General features: G+C 42.1%; 1 protein-coding gene across 4 annotated transcripts in view; it reads left to right on the forward strand.

The window, feature by feature from the left end:
• The window catches only part of camk2a (calcium/calmodulin-dependent protein kinase II alpha), a 150,020-nt gene that overhangs the window by 26,468 nt on the left and 106,698 nt on the right, over positions 1–16,854 (forward strand). For all 4 annotated transcript variants that reach the window (XM_014129573.2, XM_014129574.2, XM_014129572.2 and 1 more), the window contains exon 3: positions 10,688–10,747. In XM_014129573.2, the coding sequence (XP_013985048.1) occupies positions 10,688–10,747 (60 nt within the window). The remainder of the gene's footprint in view (positions 1–10,687; positions 10,748–16,854) is intronic.

The raw sequence follows: 16,854 nt of genomic DNA on the forward strand, positions 1-16,854 counted from the left end.
CCAGGGTAATTTACTGGAGTTATAGCTTTTACCATTCTAACTCAATTATGCCTAAACTGCTCCTTTTTCAGATAAGTGCTACGTCATTTCAGGACATTATATACATACTGCCAATTCTTGTTTGATATTTACAATGGCATTTGGTGAGTTTCTATACGTATTGCTGTTGTGTATCGTATTGCAGTCTCACCATTTCACAACCGTTCTATTGAGAACTACACTACATATCTAGGTAGGGAGGAGGAAGGGGAGGGTAGGGAGGGGAGGAGTAGGTAGGGAGGAGGAAGGGGAGGGGAGGGTAGGGAGGGGAGGAGTAGGTAGGGAGGAGGAAGGGGAGGGTAGGGAGGGGAGGGGAGGAGTAGGTAGGGAGGAGGAAGGGGAGGGTAGGGAGGGGAGGGGTAGGTAGGGAGGAGGAAGGGGAGGGTAGGGAGGGGAGGGGTAGGTAGGGAGGAGGAAGGGGAGGGTAGGGAGGGGAGGGGAGGGGTAGGTAGGGAGGAGGAAGGGGAGGGGAGGGTAGGGAGGGGAGGGGTAGGTAGGGAGGAGGAAGGGGAGGGGAGGGTAGGGAGGGGAGGGGTAGGTAGGGAGGAGGAAGGGGAGGGGAGGGTAGGGAGGGGAGGAGTAGGTAGGGAGGAGGAAGGGGAGGGTAGGGAGGGGAGGGGTAAGTAGGGAGGAGGAAGGGGAGGGGAGGGTAGGGAGGGGAGGGGTAGGTAGGGGAGGAGTAGGTAGGGAGGAGGAAGGGGAGGGTAGGGAGGGGAGGGGTAGGTAGGGAGGAGGAAGGGGAGGGTAGGGAGGGGAGGGGTAAGTAGGGAGGAGGAAGGGGAGGGGAGGGTAGGGAGGGGAGGGGTAGGTAGGGAGGAGGAAGGGGAGGGTAGGGAGGGGAGGGGTAGGTAGGGAGGAGGAAGGGGAGGGGAGGGTAGGGAGGGGAGGGGTAGGTAGGGGAGGAGTAGGTAGGGAGGAGGAAGGGGAGGGTAGGGAGGGGAGGGGTAGGTAGGGAGGAGGAAGGGGAGGGTAGGGAGGGGAGGGGTAGGTAGGGAGGAGGAAGGGGAGGGGAGGGTAGGGAGGGGAGGGGTAGGTAGGGAGGAGGAAGGGGAGGGTAGGGAGGGGAGGGGTAGGTAGGGAGGAGGAAGGGGAGGGTAGGGAGGGGAGGGGTAAGTAGGGAGGAGGAAGGGGAGGGGAGGGTAGGGAGGGGAGGAGTAGGTAGGGGAGGAGTAGGTAGGGAGGAGGAAGGGGAGGGGAGGGCTGGCTAGGGGTCTGGTAGAGAGGTGTGTTGTGGCCACGCCTCCATACTGAATGGCTGGCTAGGGGTCTGGTAGAGAGGTGTGTTGTGGACACGCCTCCATACTGAATGGCTGGCTAGGGGTCTGGTAGAGAGGTGTTGTGGACACGCCTCCATACTGAATGGCTGGCTAGGGGTCTGGTAGAGAGGTGTGTTGTGGTCACGCCTCCATACTGAATGGCTGGCTAGGGGTCTGGTAGAGAGGTGTTGTGGACACGCCTCCATACTGAATGGCTGGCTAGGGGTCTGGTAGAGAGGTGTGTTGTGGACACGCCTCCATACTGAATGGCTGGCTAGGGGTCTGGTAGAGAGGTGTTGTGGACACGCCTCCATACTGAATGGCTGGCTAGGAGTCTGGTAGAGAGGTGTGTTGTGGTCACGCCTCCATACTGAATGGCTGGCTAGGGGTCTGGTAGAGAGGTGTGTTGTGGTCACGCCTCCATACTGAATGGCTGGCTAGGGGTCTGGTAGAGAGGTGTGTTGTGGTCACGCCTCCATACTGAATGGCTGGCTAGGAGTCTGGTAGAGGTGTGTTGTGGACACGCCTCCATACTGAATGGCTGGCTAGGAGTCTGGTAGAGAGGTGTGTTGTGGCCACGCCTCCATACTGAATGGCTGGCTAGGGGTCTGGTAGAGAGGCATGTTGTGGTCACGCCTCCATACTGAATGGCTGGCTAGGGGTCTGGTAGAGAGGTGTGTTGTGGTCACGCCTCCATACTGAATGGCTGGCTAGGGGTCTGGTAGAGAGGTGTGTTGTGGTCACGCCTCCATACTGAATGGCTGGCTAGGGGTCTGGTAGAGAGGTGTGTTGTGGTCACGCCTCCATACTGAATGGCTGGCTAGGGGTCTGGTAGAGAGCTGTGTTGTCAGCTGGCATGCTGAGTTCTGAGAGGAGGCAGGTTGTTTGGTATTCTGTGTGTGTTCCTGTGTAAGGGTGACAGAGTGTGTAGAGAGGAACCACAAACAGACAGCTCCCTGTTGGCCTGTGACTGACTGACAGACTACTCCTCAGTGAGCCCAGAAACCCCTGCTGCTTCCTGCCTGTTTATCCCATTCTCTATTCCTTTGTTGTTTACTTTCGTTTCAGTGAGTGCCTATTTGTATTCATGTGGCATGTGCTTCTAGGAGAGTACATACTGTGTTTTGTGCAGCACAGTGTAAATGATGTTGTCGTGGCTGTGCATGCAGGGGAGCACACATTGTATATTGTTTGCATGTGATTTTGATGTTCCTTAGGTTACAGGTGTGTGTGCGTGCGCGTTAGATAGAACCCTGGGAGGAAGCAGTGATATCATTAAAAACGATCAACCAGCTGCCTGCTTGGCCCTCTGCCAGGGGACTCTGTTGATACCATAACATGATTTATTGTAAATAAATATATGCCCTAGCAATCCACCCTCCCTACTTCTACACTAGAGGAGCTGAATGATCATTCAAACTGGATTCTCCTTTTCTCACCATGTTGTAGCCTGTTCCATTATATCCTGTGGGGTTGGTTGTTAGAGATGGTCTGACTTCAAGTAATTCATGGCGTTAATATGAGTTCCTCATGCGTAAAATCATAGTCAATGTCACAATAATACCAAGATGAGTTGGTGTGCCTCTGTAAATGACTGTGGTAGACATTTCTCCTGGAGATCACAGACATGCAGCTGCTTTGGTCCAAAAGGATTTGTTAGGATTTTACATTTACTCCCATGAAGCCTGCCTCTCTACTTTCTCTGTAGAGACTCATTCTACACGAAGGCTGCCTCTCTACTTGCTCTGTAGAGACTCATTCTACACGAAGGCTGCCTCTCTACTTGCTCTGTAGAGACTCATTCTACACGAAGGCTGCCTCTCTACTTGCTCTGTAGAGCCTCATTCTACACGAAGGCTGCCTCTCTACTTGCTCTGTAGAGACTCATTCTACACGAAGGCTGCCTCTCTACTTGCTCTGTAGAGACTCATTCTACACGAAGGCTGCCTCTCTACTTGCTCTGTAGAGACTCATTCTACACGAAGGCTGCCTCTCTACTTGCTCTGTAGAGACTCATTCTACACGAAGCCTGCCTCTCTACTTGCTCTGTAGAGACTCATTCTACACGAAGGCTGCCTCTCTACTTGCTCTGTAGAGACTCATTCTACACGAAGGCTGCCTCTCTACTTGCTCTGTAGAGACCGACTGGCTGTCGGGTTGGGAACCCTCAGATGTAAGGATCAGGTGTAATGGTGAGCAGAACAGATTGCATGGAGCAGGGAAAGACATCTGGCGGAGTAGCAGTGGAGGATTATTAGAATTCTGATCACCTGGACCAGGAGGAGTAGGGCAGATCATTTAACCCGAATCAGCTGTGAGTGAGCTGTTATTTAGATTAAAAACGCTTCACACCAAAACGTGTTGGCCTACTGGTGCTGGGAATATCACTTAAGGTATTAAACTATCCAACAGTGGATTGATTGATTGTCTGTCTACATTGAGACAAACTACGCAGGTCGTCTTCCAGGGTCAGGTCCATGTTCGTCTAGCTGCAGGTTAATGTGCATGCAGCAGGAGTGTAAAATAAGACCAGCAATTGTCATGGTATAAGTGTCAATGTGTTAATCTACAGTATACCGTACGTGTCTGTGTCAATATGTTAATCTACAGTATACTGTACATGTCTGTGTCAATGTGTTAATCTACAGTATACTGTACATGTCTGTGTCAATGTGTTAATCTACAGTATACTGTACGTGTCTGTGTCAATATGTTAATCTACAGTACACTGTACATGTCTGTGTCAATGTGTTAATCTACAGTACACTGTCTGTGTCAATATGTTAATCTACAGTATACTGTACCTGTCTGTGTCAATGTGTTAATCTACAGTATACTGTACATGTCAATGTCAATATGTTAATCTACAGTATACTGTCTGTGTCAGTGTGTTAATCTACAGTATACTGTCTGTGTCAATGTCAATGTGTTAATCTACAGTATACTGTCTGTGTCAATGTGTTAATCTACAGTATACTGTACATGTCTGTGTCAATGTGTTAATCTACAGTATACCGTACGTGTCTGTGTCAATATGTTAATCTACAGTATACTGTACATGTCTGTGTCAATGTGTTAATCTACAGTATACCGTACGTGTCTGTGTCAATATGTTAATCTACAGTACACTGTACATGTCTGTGTCAATGTGTTAATCTACAGTACACTGTCTGTGTCAATATGTTAATCTACAGTATACTGTACCTGTCTGTGTCAATGTGTTAATCTACAGTATACTGTACATGTCAATGTCAATATGTTAATCTACAGTATACTGTCTGTGTCAGTGTGTTAATCTACAGTATACTGTACATGTCTGTGTCAATGTGTTAATCTACAGTATACTGTACATGTCTGTGTCAATGAGTTAATCTACAGTATACTGTACCTGTCTGTGTCAATGTGTTAATCTACAGTATACTGTACATGTCTGTGTCAATGTGTTAATCTACAGTATACTGTCTGTGTCAGTGTGTTAATCTACAGTATACTGTACATGTCAATGTCAATATGTTAATCTACAGTATACTGTCTGTGTCAGTGTGTTAATCTACAGTATACTGTCTGTGTCAATGTGTTAATCTACAGTATACTGTACCTGTCTGTGTCAATGTGTTAATCTACAGTATACTGTCTGTGTCAATATGTTAATCTACAGTATACTGTCTGTGTCAATGTGTTAATCTACAGTATACTGTATATGTCTGTGTCAATGTGTTAATCTACAGTATACTGTATATGTCTGTGTCAATGTGTTAATCTACAGTATACTGTACATGTCAGTGTCAATATGTTAATCTACAGTATACTGTCTGTGTCAATGTGTTAATCTACAGTATACTGTCTGTGTCAATGTGTTAATCTACAGTATACTGTACATGTCTGTGTCAATGTGTTAATCTACAGTATACTGTACATGTCTGTGTCAGTGTGTTAATCTACAGTATACTGTACCTGTCTGTGTCAATGTGTTAATCTACAGTACACTGTCTGTGTCAATGTGTTAATCTACAGTATACTGTCTGTGTCAATATGTTAATCTACAGTATACTGTACGTGTCTTTGTCAATATGTTAATCTACAGTGTCCTGTACATGTCAATATGTTAATTTACAGTATACTGTCTGTGTCAATGTGTTAATCTACAGTATACTGTCTGTGTCAATGTGTTAATCTACAGTATACTGTCTGTGTCAATGTGTTAATCTACAGTATACTGTACATGTCTGTGTCAATGTGTTAATCTACAGTATACTGTCTGTGTCAATGTGTTAATCTACAGTATACTGTATATGTCTGTGTCAGTGTGTTAATCTACAGTATACTGTCTGTGTCAATGTGTTAATCTACAGTATACTGTCTGTGTCAGTGTGTTAATCTACAGTATACTGTACATGTCAATGTCAATATGTTAATCTACAGTATACTGTACATGTCTGTGTCAATGTGTTAATCTACAGTATACTGTACATGTCTGTGTCAATGTGTTAATCTACAGTATACTGTCTGTGTCAGTGTGTTAATCTACAGTATACTGTATATGTCTGTGTCAGTGTGTTAATCTACAGTATACTGTATATGTCTGTGTCAGTGTGTTAATCTACAGTATACTGTCTGTGTCAATGTGTTAATCTACAGTATACTGTATATGTCTGTGTCAGTGTGTTAATCTACAGTATACTGTCTGTGTCAATGTGTTAATCTACAGTATACTGTCTGTGTCAATGTGTTAATCTACAGTATACTGTATATGTCTGTGTCAGTGTGTTAATCTACAGTATACTGTCTGTGTCAATGTGTTAATCTACAGTATACTGTCTGTGTCAGTGTGTTAATCTACAGTATACTGTACATGTCTGTGTCAATGTGTTAATCTACAGTATACTGTACATGTCACTGTCAATATGTTAATCTACAGTATACTGTCTGTGTCAGTGTGTTAATCTACAGTATACTGTATATGTCTGTGTCAGTGTGTTAATCTACAGTATACTGTACATGTCTGTGTCAATGTGTTAATCTACAGTATACTGTCTGTGTCAATGTGTTAATCTACAGTATACTGTACATGTCTGTGTCAATGTGTTAATCTACAGTATACCTTCTGTGTCAATGTGTTAATCTACAGTATACTGTACATGTCTGTGTCAATGTGTTAATCTACAGTATACTGTACATGTCAATGTCAATATGTTAATCTACAGTATACTATCTGTGTCAGTGTGTTAATCTACAGTATACTGTATATATCTGTGTCAGTGTGTTAATCTACAGTATACTGTACATGTCTGTGTCAGTGTGTTAATCTACAGTATACTGTACATGTCTGTGTCAATGTGTTAATCTACAGTATACCTTCTGTGTCAATGTGTTAATCTACAGTATACTGTACATGTCTGTGTCAATGTGTTAATCTACAGTATACTGTCTGTGTCAATGTGTTAATCTACAGTATACTGTATATGTCTGTGTCAGTGTGTTAATCTACAGTATACTGTCTGTGTCAATGTGTTAATCTACAGTATACTGTCTGTGTCAGTGTGTTAATCTACAGTATACTGTACATGTCAATGTCAATATGTTAATCTACAGTATACTGTCTGTGTCAGTGTGTTAATCTACAGTATACTGTCTGTGTCAATGTGTTAATCTACAGTATACTGTCTGTGTCAGTGTGTTAATGTACAGTATACTGTACATGTCTGTGTCAATATGTTAATCTACAGTATACTGTATATGTCTGTGTCAGTGTGTTAATCTACAGTATACTGTCTGTGTCAATGTGTTAATCTACAGTATACTGTACATGTCTGTGTCAATATGTTAATCTACAGTATACTGTATATGTCTGTGTCAGTGTGTTAATCTACAGTATACTGTCTTTGTCAATGTGTTAATCTACAGTATACTGTCTGTGTCAGTGTGTTAATCTACAGTATACTGTACATGTCAATGTCAATATGTTAATCTACAGTATACTGTCTGTGTCAGTGTGTTAATCTACAGTATACTGTATATGTCTGTTTCAGTGTGTTAATCTACAGTATACTGTACATGTCTGTGTCAATATGTTAATCTACAGTATACTGTACATGTCTGTGTCAATGTGTTAATCTACAGTATACTGTACATGTCAATGTCAATATGTTAATCTACAGTATACTGTCTGTGTCAGTGTGTTAATCTACAGTATACTGTACATGTCTGTGTCAGTGTGTTAATCTACAGTATACTGTCTGTGTCAATGTGTTAATCTACAGTATACTGTACATGTCAATGTCAATATGTTAATCTACAGTATACTGTCTGTGTCAGTGTGTTAATCTACAGTATACTGTATATGTCTGTGTCAGTGTGTTAATCTACAGTATACTGTCTGTGTCAATGTGTTAATCTACAGTATACTGTCTGTGTCAGTGTGTTAATGTACAGTATACCTTACATGTCTGTGTCAATATGTTAATCTACACTATACTGTATATGTCTGTGTCAGTGTGTTAATCTACAGTATACTGTCTGTGTCAATGTGTTAATCTACAGTATACTGTATATGTCTGTGTCAGTGTGTTAATCTACAGTATACTGTCTGTGTCAATGTGTTAATCTACAGTATACTGTCTGTGTCAGTGTGTTAATGTACAGTATACCTTACATGTCTGTGTCAATATGTTAATCTACACTATACTGTATATGTCTGTGTCAGTGTGTTAATCTACAGTATACTGTCTGTGTCAATGTGTTAATCTACAGTATACTGTACATGTCTGTGTCAATATGTTAATCTACAGTATACTGTACATGTCAGTGTCAATATGTTAATCTACAGTATACTGTCTGTGTCAATGTGTTAATCTACAGTATACTGTACATGTCTGTGTCAATGTGTTAATCTGCAGTATACTGTCTGTGTCAATGTCAATGTGTTAATCAATGAACTAATACAGTGAGCATCAATGATACTGTACAAAGTTACACTGATACAATGTATTGGACATACAGTATAATACATTTAAAGCCATTTAAGGCTACAGACCTGTGTTTTATTATTGCATTGAAATGCAGAAGGGTCTATTATTCTACGGCTTATGTCATTTCCTGTTTGATTGTCATTGTTTAATATATGATTGGAAAATGGTTTTGTAAGGCTCATTGTAGTCTCACACTATCCTGGTATATTGCCCTTGACTTGTGTTTTGTGATCAGTGCTGTTGAAGCTTCATTTGTCTTTCATTATACCCCTGTTGGAGGATTTATACAAGTGATGCATGAACTCCATTTCTCCCTCTGTATTTTTACTCATAGCTATATCTTATCATTCTAGTCCTGGTGTATTCCGCAGGGTTGCTTAGCAACACCATTTTTAAAGTCCAGAGCATATCTTTGCGTATACATTACAGTGGATGGCGTACAGTACAGGAAGGCTGTAGGGACGGAGGAGGAGATTGGCACACGCTTAAAAGCTGGTACGACGGCAAATATTCTACAAGGAAAGAACGAGATATTATATTTGTTTCATTTCTTATATGTGTAATGGCGCAGTGGAGGCTGGTGAGGGGAGGACGGCTCATAATAATGTCTGGAACGGAGCAAATGGAAAGGCATCAAACACATGGAAACCATGGAAACCATGTGTTTGATGTGTTTGATACCATTCCACTAATTCCACTCCAGCCGTTACCACAAGCCCGTCCTCCCCAATTAAGGTGCCACTAACCTCCTGTGGTATGGTGATACTGCCGAAACAGTACTTACTGATAATGATAAATGCTGCTGCTACACAGCAGATGGGTTTTTGTGAAGCTACTGCTCACACAAGAAAAGCCTGGATGATGGAGGAGGCTTGGTTTATCTCATCTCCGATGCAATCATGAACTTGATCAAGGGGCAATGGCTTTTTACTGTAAGACTGATACACCCCTCTTGATTGGTGAAGGAGAATGAGCTGTACAGACTGAGCAGACAGTGAAGGAGAATGAGCTGTACAGACTGAGCAGACAGTGAAGGAGAATGAGCTGTACAGACTGAGCAGACAGTGAAGGAGAATGAGCTGTACAGACTGAGCAGACAGTGAAGGAGAATGAGCTGTACAGACTGAGCAGACAGTGAAGGAGAATGAGCTGTACAGACTGAGCAGACAGTGAAGGAGAATGAGCTGTGCAGACTGAGCAGACAGTGAAAGAGATTGAGCTGTGCAGATTGAGCAGACAGTGAAGGAGAATGAGCTGTACAGACTGAGCAGACAGTGAAAGAGATTGAGCTGTGCAGATTGAGCAGACAGTGAAGGAGTTTATGAACAGAGGGGCAGATATTAGGGGGAAAAAGGGGGTCTCCCCTGCCAATTTGGGTCACTCATTACTACTGCAGAAAGCCCTCCACTCTCGGACAGAAAGAGAGCATTTATTTGGCAAAGCGGCATTGTTATCTTGCTGACTGCCCGCCCCCTCACTTTCATTACTGGGGAGAGTAGCTTGTGTCAATGTGACCTCTCTCTCCTTCCCAACCTCCTCCCTCTGTACCGTACCCACCATCACCCTTTCACCTACCATCTTCCTTCCTTCCTTCCTTCCTTCCTTCCTTCCTTCCTTCCTTCCTTCCTTCCTTCCTTCCTTCCTTCCTTCCTTCCTTCCTTCCTTCCTTCCTTCCTTCCTTCCTTCCTTCCTTCCTTCCTTCCTTCCTTCCTTCCTTCCTTCCTTCCTTCCTTCCTTCCTTCCCCTTCCTTCCTTCCTTCCTTCCTTCCTTCCTCCCTCCCTCTGCTTCCTTCCTTCCTTCCCTCCCTACCGCCCACCCTCATCCCTCCCTCCCTACCACCCACCCTCTTCCCTCTCTACCGCCCACCCTCATCCCTCCCTACCACCCACCCTCATGCCTCCCTACCACCCCTGTAGGTATAAAAAATATATTTGAAAATGAATTGATGAAACGTTGAATTTGGCCTTTACTGCTGTAGCCCATAGAAACACATTGAATAACACATTCGTACATGGCATAACAGACAGTCAAAAAAAATCTATCATAAGGAATAAGGTTTTTAAGTATCGTTTTGAATTGTCATCCAATTCGGAATTTTAGGTCGGAAACTCAGGCATCTTTCTAGAACTATCTTAATTTGATCTATCTGTTGTCACAGAGAACTTTCCTGCTCAGCAGGAAATGCTAATTGGAGTGTACTCAAGGTTTAGAAAGGCTTCTAAAGTTTGTAATTTCCATTTTAAAATTTCAGACTTGATTTGCCCTAACAACCCCATACAAAAATGTCCAATAATAATAATAATTCACATTTCCTGTCACTGCAGAACAATTTTCCTGCTGTGAGAAGCAGGGAAAAATGAAGATAGTACACCTGTAATGTTTCCTGCGTCATGAAACTATCTGTCTGCGTGTTTGGCTTTCAGATCACCAGAAGCTGGACAGAGAGGCCAGGATCTGCCGACTGCTGAAGCACTCCAACATCGGTGAGTTCTGTAGCAGACCGATCAGGTCATGCAGTCTTCCTCCTCCTACTCCCACTCTTTCAGTATATATCATAAGCTCTATGGCAAATGCAGCTTGGAAACACACAAAAAGTACTATGATCCATAAAAATGTCTTCTATTTCGTTTCATTATTGATTGGCCTGATTCCACAATATCAGTTTTCCTATGTGTCACATTACACACATTCTTTCACACTACCTATGAAGTAGTTCAGATTGGGACACTTCAGAAATATATGTCACTAGCCTTGGGTCAGATTCTGTTGAGAGCATAGTAAACTTTCAGTTCACTATAGTACAGTATTGACGTCATCTGCTTCCATTGAGCTGAATCATGCACCCAGTGAAAGTGCAACAGTCATCCAGAGAGATAGAAAGCTAGCTCGTTGTTGTGGTTGCTGTGTGTACAGCTGGCACCGTCAGACCACGGTGTGTAATTTACTGATTATCAGGCTGAGAAACCCTTTTCTACTTTTCTTAGCCCCACACGTGTTTAATAATGCATCCCACTCGCTGCCATGGACAAGATCAGCTGCATTATCAATCCAAAGATATTTTCATCCGTGTTTGAAATGTGTGTGTGTGTGTGAGAGAGAGAGAGAGAGAGAGAGAGAGAGAGAGAACTAATACAAGTGTGACCTGTGGATGACCTCATGTCAGGTTGTACGCTGCTTTGTGATCTGTCAGGGATAGAGGATAGAGAGAGCATAGAGAGAGCATAGAGAGAGGATAGAGAGAGGATAGAGAGAGGGGGATAGAGAGAGGGGGATAGAGAGAGGATAGAGATGATATAGAGATAATAGAAAGAGGGGGATAGAGAGAGTGATAGAGAGATGATAGAGAGAGGATAGAGAGAGGGGTATATAAAGAGGATATGGAGAGGGGGATAGAAAGAGGATAGAGAGAGGATATAGAGAGTGGATAGAGAGAGGATATAAAGGGATAGAGAGGATAGAGAGAGAATAGAGAGAGGATTTAAAGAGGTTAGAGAGAGGATGGAGAGAGGAGAGAGGAGAAAGGACAGAGAGAAGATAGAGAGAGAATAGAGAGAGGATAGAGAGAGGATAGAGAGAAGATAGAGAGAAGATTGAGAGAGGGATAGAGCTGATTAGAGGGGATAGATATAAGATAGAGGATAGACAGAGGATAGAGAGGATATAAAGTGATAGAGGGGATAGAGAGAGAATAGAGAGAGAATAGAGACAATATATATATATATATATAGAGAGAGAGAGAGAAGAGAGGATAGAGAGAGGATAGAGAGAGGATTGAGAGGATAGAGAGAGAGAGAGAGGATAGAGAAAGGATAGAGAGAGGATAGAGAGAGGATTGAGAGAGGATTGAGAGGATAGAGAGAGAGAGAGGATAGAGAGAGGGGTAGAGAGGATAGAGAGAGGATAGAGAGAGGATAGAGAGAAGATAGAGAGAGGGATAGACAGAGGATAGAGAGAAGATAGAGAGAGGGATAGACAGAGGATAGAGAGAAGATAGAGAGAGGGATAAAGAAGTTAGAGAGAGGAGAGAGAGAAGATATATAGAGGAGATAGAGAGGGGATAGAGATGACATAGAGGAATAGAGAGAGGATTGAGAGAGGATATAGAGAGGGGATAGAGAGAGGATAGAGGAGAGAGGATAGAGAGAAGATAGAGAGAGGATAGAGAGAAGATAGAAAGAAGATTGAGAGGATAGAGAGTGAATAGAGAGAGAATAGAGAGAATATATAAAGAGGTTAGAGAGAGGATAGAGAGAGGAGAGAGGAGAGAGGATAGAGAGAAGATAGAGAGAGGATAGAGAGAGGATATAGAGAGGATAGAGAGAGGATTGAGAGAGGGATAGAGAAGATATAGAGATGATAGAGAGAGGATAGAGAGAAGATAGAGAGAAGATAGAGGATAGAGAGAAGGATAGAGAGAAGATATAGAGAGGATAGAGAGGATAGAGACAGGATAGAGAGTGGATAGAGAGGATAGAGAGGGATAGAGAGGATATAGAGAGGATATAGAGAGGATATAAAGTGATAGAGGGGATAGAGAGAGAATAGAGAGAGAATAGAGACAATATATATATATATATAGAGAGAGAGAGAGAGAAGAGAGGATAGAGAGAGGATAGAGAGAGGATTGAGAGGATAGAGAGAGAGAGAGAGAGGATAGAGAAAGGATAGAGAGAGGATAGAGAGAGGATTGAGAGAGGATTGAGAGGATAGAGAGAGAGAGAGGATAGAGAGAGGGGTAGAGAGGATAGAGAGAGGATAGAGAGAGGATAGAGAGAAGATAGAGAGAGGGATAGACAGAGGATAGAGAAAAGATAGAGAGAGGGATAAAGAAGTTAGAGAGAGGAGAGAGAGAAGATATATAGAGGAGATAGAGAGGGGATAGAGATGACATAGAGAGAATAGAGAGAGGATCGAGAGAGGATATAGAGAGGGGATAGAGAGAGGATAGAGGAGAGAGGATAGAGAGAAGATAGAGAGAGGATAGAGAGAAGATAGAAAGAAGATTGAGAGGATAGAGAGTGAATAGAGAGAGAATAGAGAGAATATATAAAGAGGTTAGAGAGAGGATAGAGAGAGGAGAGAGGAGAGAGGATAGAGAGAAGATAGAGAGAGGATAGAGAGAGGATATAGAGAGGATAGAGAGAGGATAGAGAAGATATAGAGATGATAGAGAGAGGATAGAGAGAAGATAGAGAGAGGATAGAGAGAAGGATAGAGAGTGGATAGAGAGGATAGAGAGGGATAGAGAGGATATAGAGAGGATATAGAGAGGATAGAGAGTGGATAGATAGATGATTTAGAGAGGGGGATAGAGAGAGAGGATAGAGAGAGTATAGAGACGATAGAAAGAGGATAGAGAGAGGATATAGAGAGGATAGATAGAGGATAGATAGAGGATAGATAGATTATATAGAGAACGATAGAGAGAGAGGATATAGAGAGGATAGAGAGAGTATAGAGAGGATAGAGAGAGGATAGAGAGGGATAGAGAGGATATAGAGAGGATATAGAGAGGATAGAGAGAGGATAGATAGAGGATAGATAGAGGATAGATAGATTACATAGAGAGGATAGATAGAGGATAGATAGATTATATAGAGAGGAGAGAGGATAGAGAGAGGATAGAGAGAGGATAGAGAGAGGATAGAGAGAGTGATAGAGATGATATAGAGAGGATAGATATACGATAGAGAGAGGATAGACGGAGGATAGAGAGGATATAAAGGGATAGAGAGGATAGAGAGTGAATAGAGAGAGAATAGAGAGAATATATAAAGAGGTTAGAGAGAGGATAGAGAGAGGAGAGAGGATAGAGAGAAGACAGAGAGAGGATAGAGAGAGGATATAGAGAGGATAGAGAGAGGATTGAGAGAGGGATAGAGATGATATAGAGAGGATAGAGAGAGGATATAGAGAGGATAGATAGAGGATAGATAGATTATATAGAGAGGATAGAGAGAAGGATAGAGAGAGGATAGAGAGAGGATAGAGAGGGATAGAGAGGATGTAGAGAGGATATAGAGAGAATAGAGAGAAGATAGATAGAGGATAGATAGATTATATAGAGAGGATAGATAGAGGATAGATAGATTATATAGAGAGGATAGAGAGAAGGATAGAGAGAGGATAGAGAGAGGATAGAGAGAGGATAGAGAGAGGATAGAGAGGGATAGAGAGGATGTAGAGAGGATATAGAGAGAATAGAGAGAGGATAGATAGAGGATAGATAGATTATATAGAGAGGATAGATAGAGGATAGATAGATTATATAGAGAGGATAGAGAGAATGATAGAGAGAGGATAGAGCGGGATAGAGAGGATATAGAGAGGATAGAGAGAGGATAGATATAGGATAGATAGATTATATAGAGAGGATAGATAGAGGATAGATAGATTATATAGAGGATAGAGAGAAGGATAGAGAGAGGATAGAGAGAGGATAGAGAGAGGGATAGAGAGGGAGGATAGATAGAGGATAGATAGATTATATACAGAGGATAGAGAGAGGATAGATAGAGGATAGATAGATTATATAGAGAGGATAGATAGAGGATAGATAGGTTATATAGAGAGGATAGATAGAGGATAGATAGATTATATAGAGAGGATAGAGAGGATAGCTAGAGGAGAGAGGAGAGAGGATAGAGAGAAGATAGAGAGGATTGAGAGAGGGATAGAGAGAAGATAGAGAAGGATAGAGAGGATGTAGAGAGGATATAGAGAGGATAGAGAGAGGATAGATAGAGGATAGATAGATTATATAGAGAGGATAGATAGAGGATAGATAGATTATATAGAGAGGATAGAGAGAAGGATAGAGAGAGGATAGAGAGAGGATAGAGAGAGGATAGAGAGGGATAGAGAGGATGTAGAGAGGATATAGAGAGGATAGAGAGAGGATAGATAGAGGATAGATAGATTATATAGAGAGGATAGATAGAGGATAGATCGATTATATAGAGAGGATAGAGAGAAGGATAGAGAGAGGATAGAGAGATGATAGAGAGAGGATAGCTAGAGGATATATAGATTATATTGAGAGGATAGAGAGAGGATAGATAGATTATATAGAGAGGATAGAGAGAAGGATAGAGAGAGTATAGAGAGAGGATAGAGAGAGGATAGAGAGGGATATAGAGAGAGGATAGATAGAGGATAGATAGATTATATACAGAGGATAGAGAGAGGATAGATAGAGGATAGATAGATTATATACAGAGGATAGAGAGAGGATAGATAGAGGATAGATAGATTATATAGAGAGGATAGATAGAGGATAGATATATTATATAGAGAGGATAGAGAGAAGGATAGAGAGAGGATAGATAGAGGATAGATAGATTATATAGAGAGGAGAGAGGATAGAGAGAGGATAGAGAGAGGATAGAGAGAGGATAGAGAGAGTGATAGAGATGATATAGAGAGGATAGATATACGATAGAGAGAGGATAGACGGAGGATAGAGAGGATATAAAGGGATAGAGAGGATAGAGAGTGAATAGAGAGAGAATAGAGAGAATATATAAAGAGGTTAGAGAGAGGATAGAGAGAGGAGAGAGGATAGAGAGAAGATAGAGAGAGGATAGAGAGAGGATATAGAGAGGATAGAGAGAGGATTGAGAGAGGGATAGAGATGATATAGAGAGGATAGAGAGAGGATATAGAGAGGATAGGGATAGATAGAGGATAGATAGATTATATAGAGAGGATAGATAGAGTAAGAGAGGATAGAGAGAAGGATAGAGAGAGGATAGAGAGAGGATAGAGAGAGGATAGAGAGGATGTAGAGAGGATATAGAGAGAATAGAGAGAGGATAGATAGAGGATAGATAGATTATATAGAGAGGATAGATAGAGGATAGATAGATTATATAGAGAGGATAGAGAGAATGATAGAGAGAGGATAGAGAGAGGATAGAGAGAGATATAGAGAGGGATAGAGAGGATAGATATAGGATATGATAGAATAGAGAGAGGATAGATAGAGGATAGATAGATTATATAGAGAGGATAGATAGAAGGATAGATAGAGGTTATAGAGAGAGGATAGAGAGAGATGATAGAGAGAGGATAGATAGCGGGATAGAGAGGATATAGAGAGAGGGATAGAGAGAGGATAGATATAGGATAGATAGATTATATAGAGAGGATAGATAGAGGATAGATAGATTATATAGAGAGGATAGAGAGAAGGATAGAGAGAGGATAGAGAGAGGATAGAGAGAGGGATAGAGAGGGAGGATAGATAGAGGATAGATAGATTATATAGAGAGGATAGAGAGAGGATAGATAGAGGATAGATAGATTATATAGAGAGGATAGATAGAGGATAGATAGATTATATAGAGAGGATAGAGAGAAGGATAGAGAGAGGATAGAGAGAGGATAGAGAGAGGATAGAGAGGGATAGAGAGGATGTAGAGAGGATATAGAGAGGATAGAGAGAGGATAGATAGAGGATAGATAGATTATATAGAGAGGATAGATAGAGGAATGATCGATTATATAGAGAGGATAGAGAGAAGGATAGAGAGAGGATAGAGAGAGGATAGAGAGATGATAGAGAGAGGATAGCTAGAGGATATATAGA

Source organism: Salmo salar, chromosome ssa11, assembly GCF_905237065.1.
Source record: "Salmo salar chromosome ssa11, Ssal_v3.1, whole genome shotgun sequence".
Classification (NCBI taxonomy): Eukaryota; Metazoa; Chordata; class Actinopteri; order Salmoniformes; family Salmonidae; genus Salmo; species Salmo salar.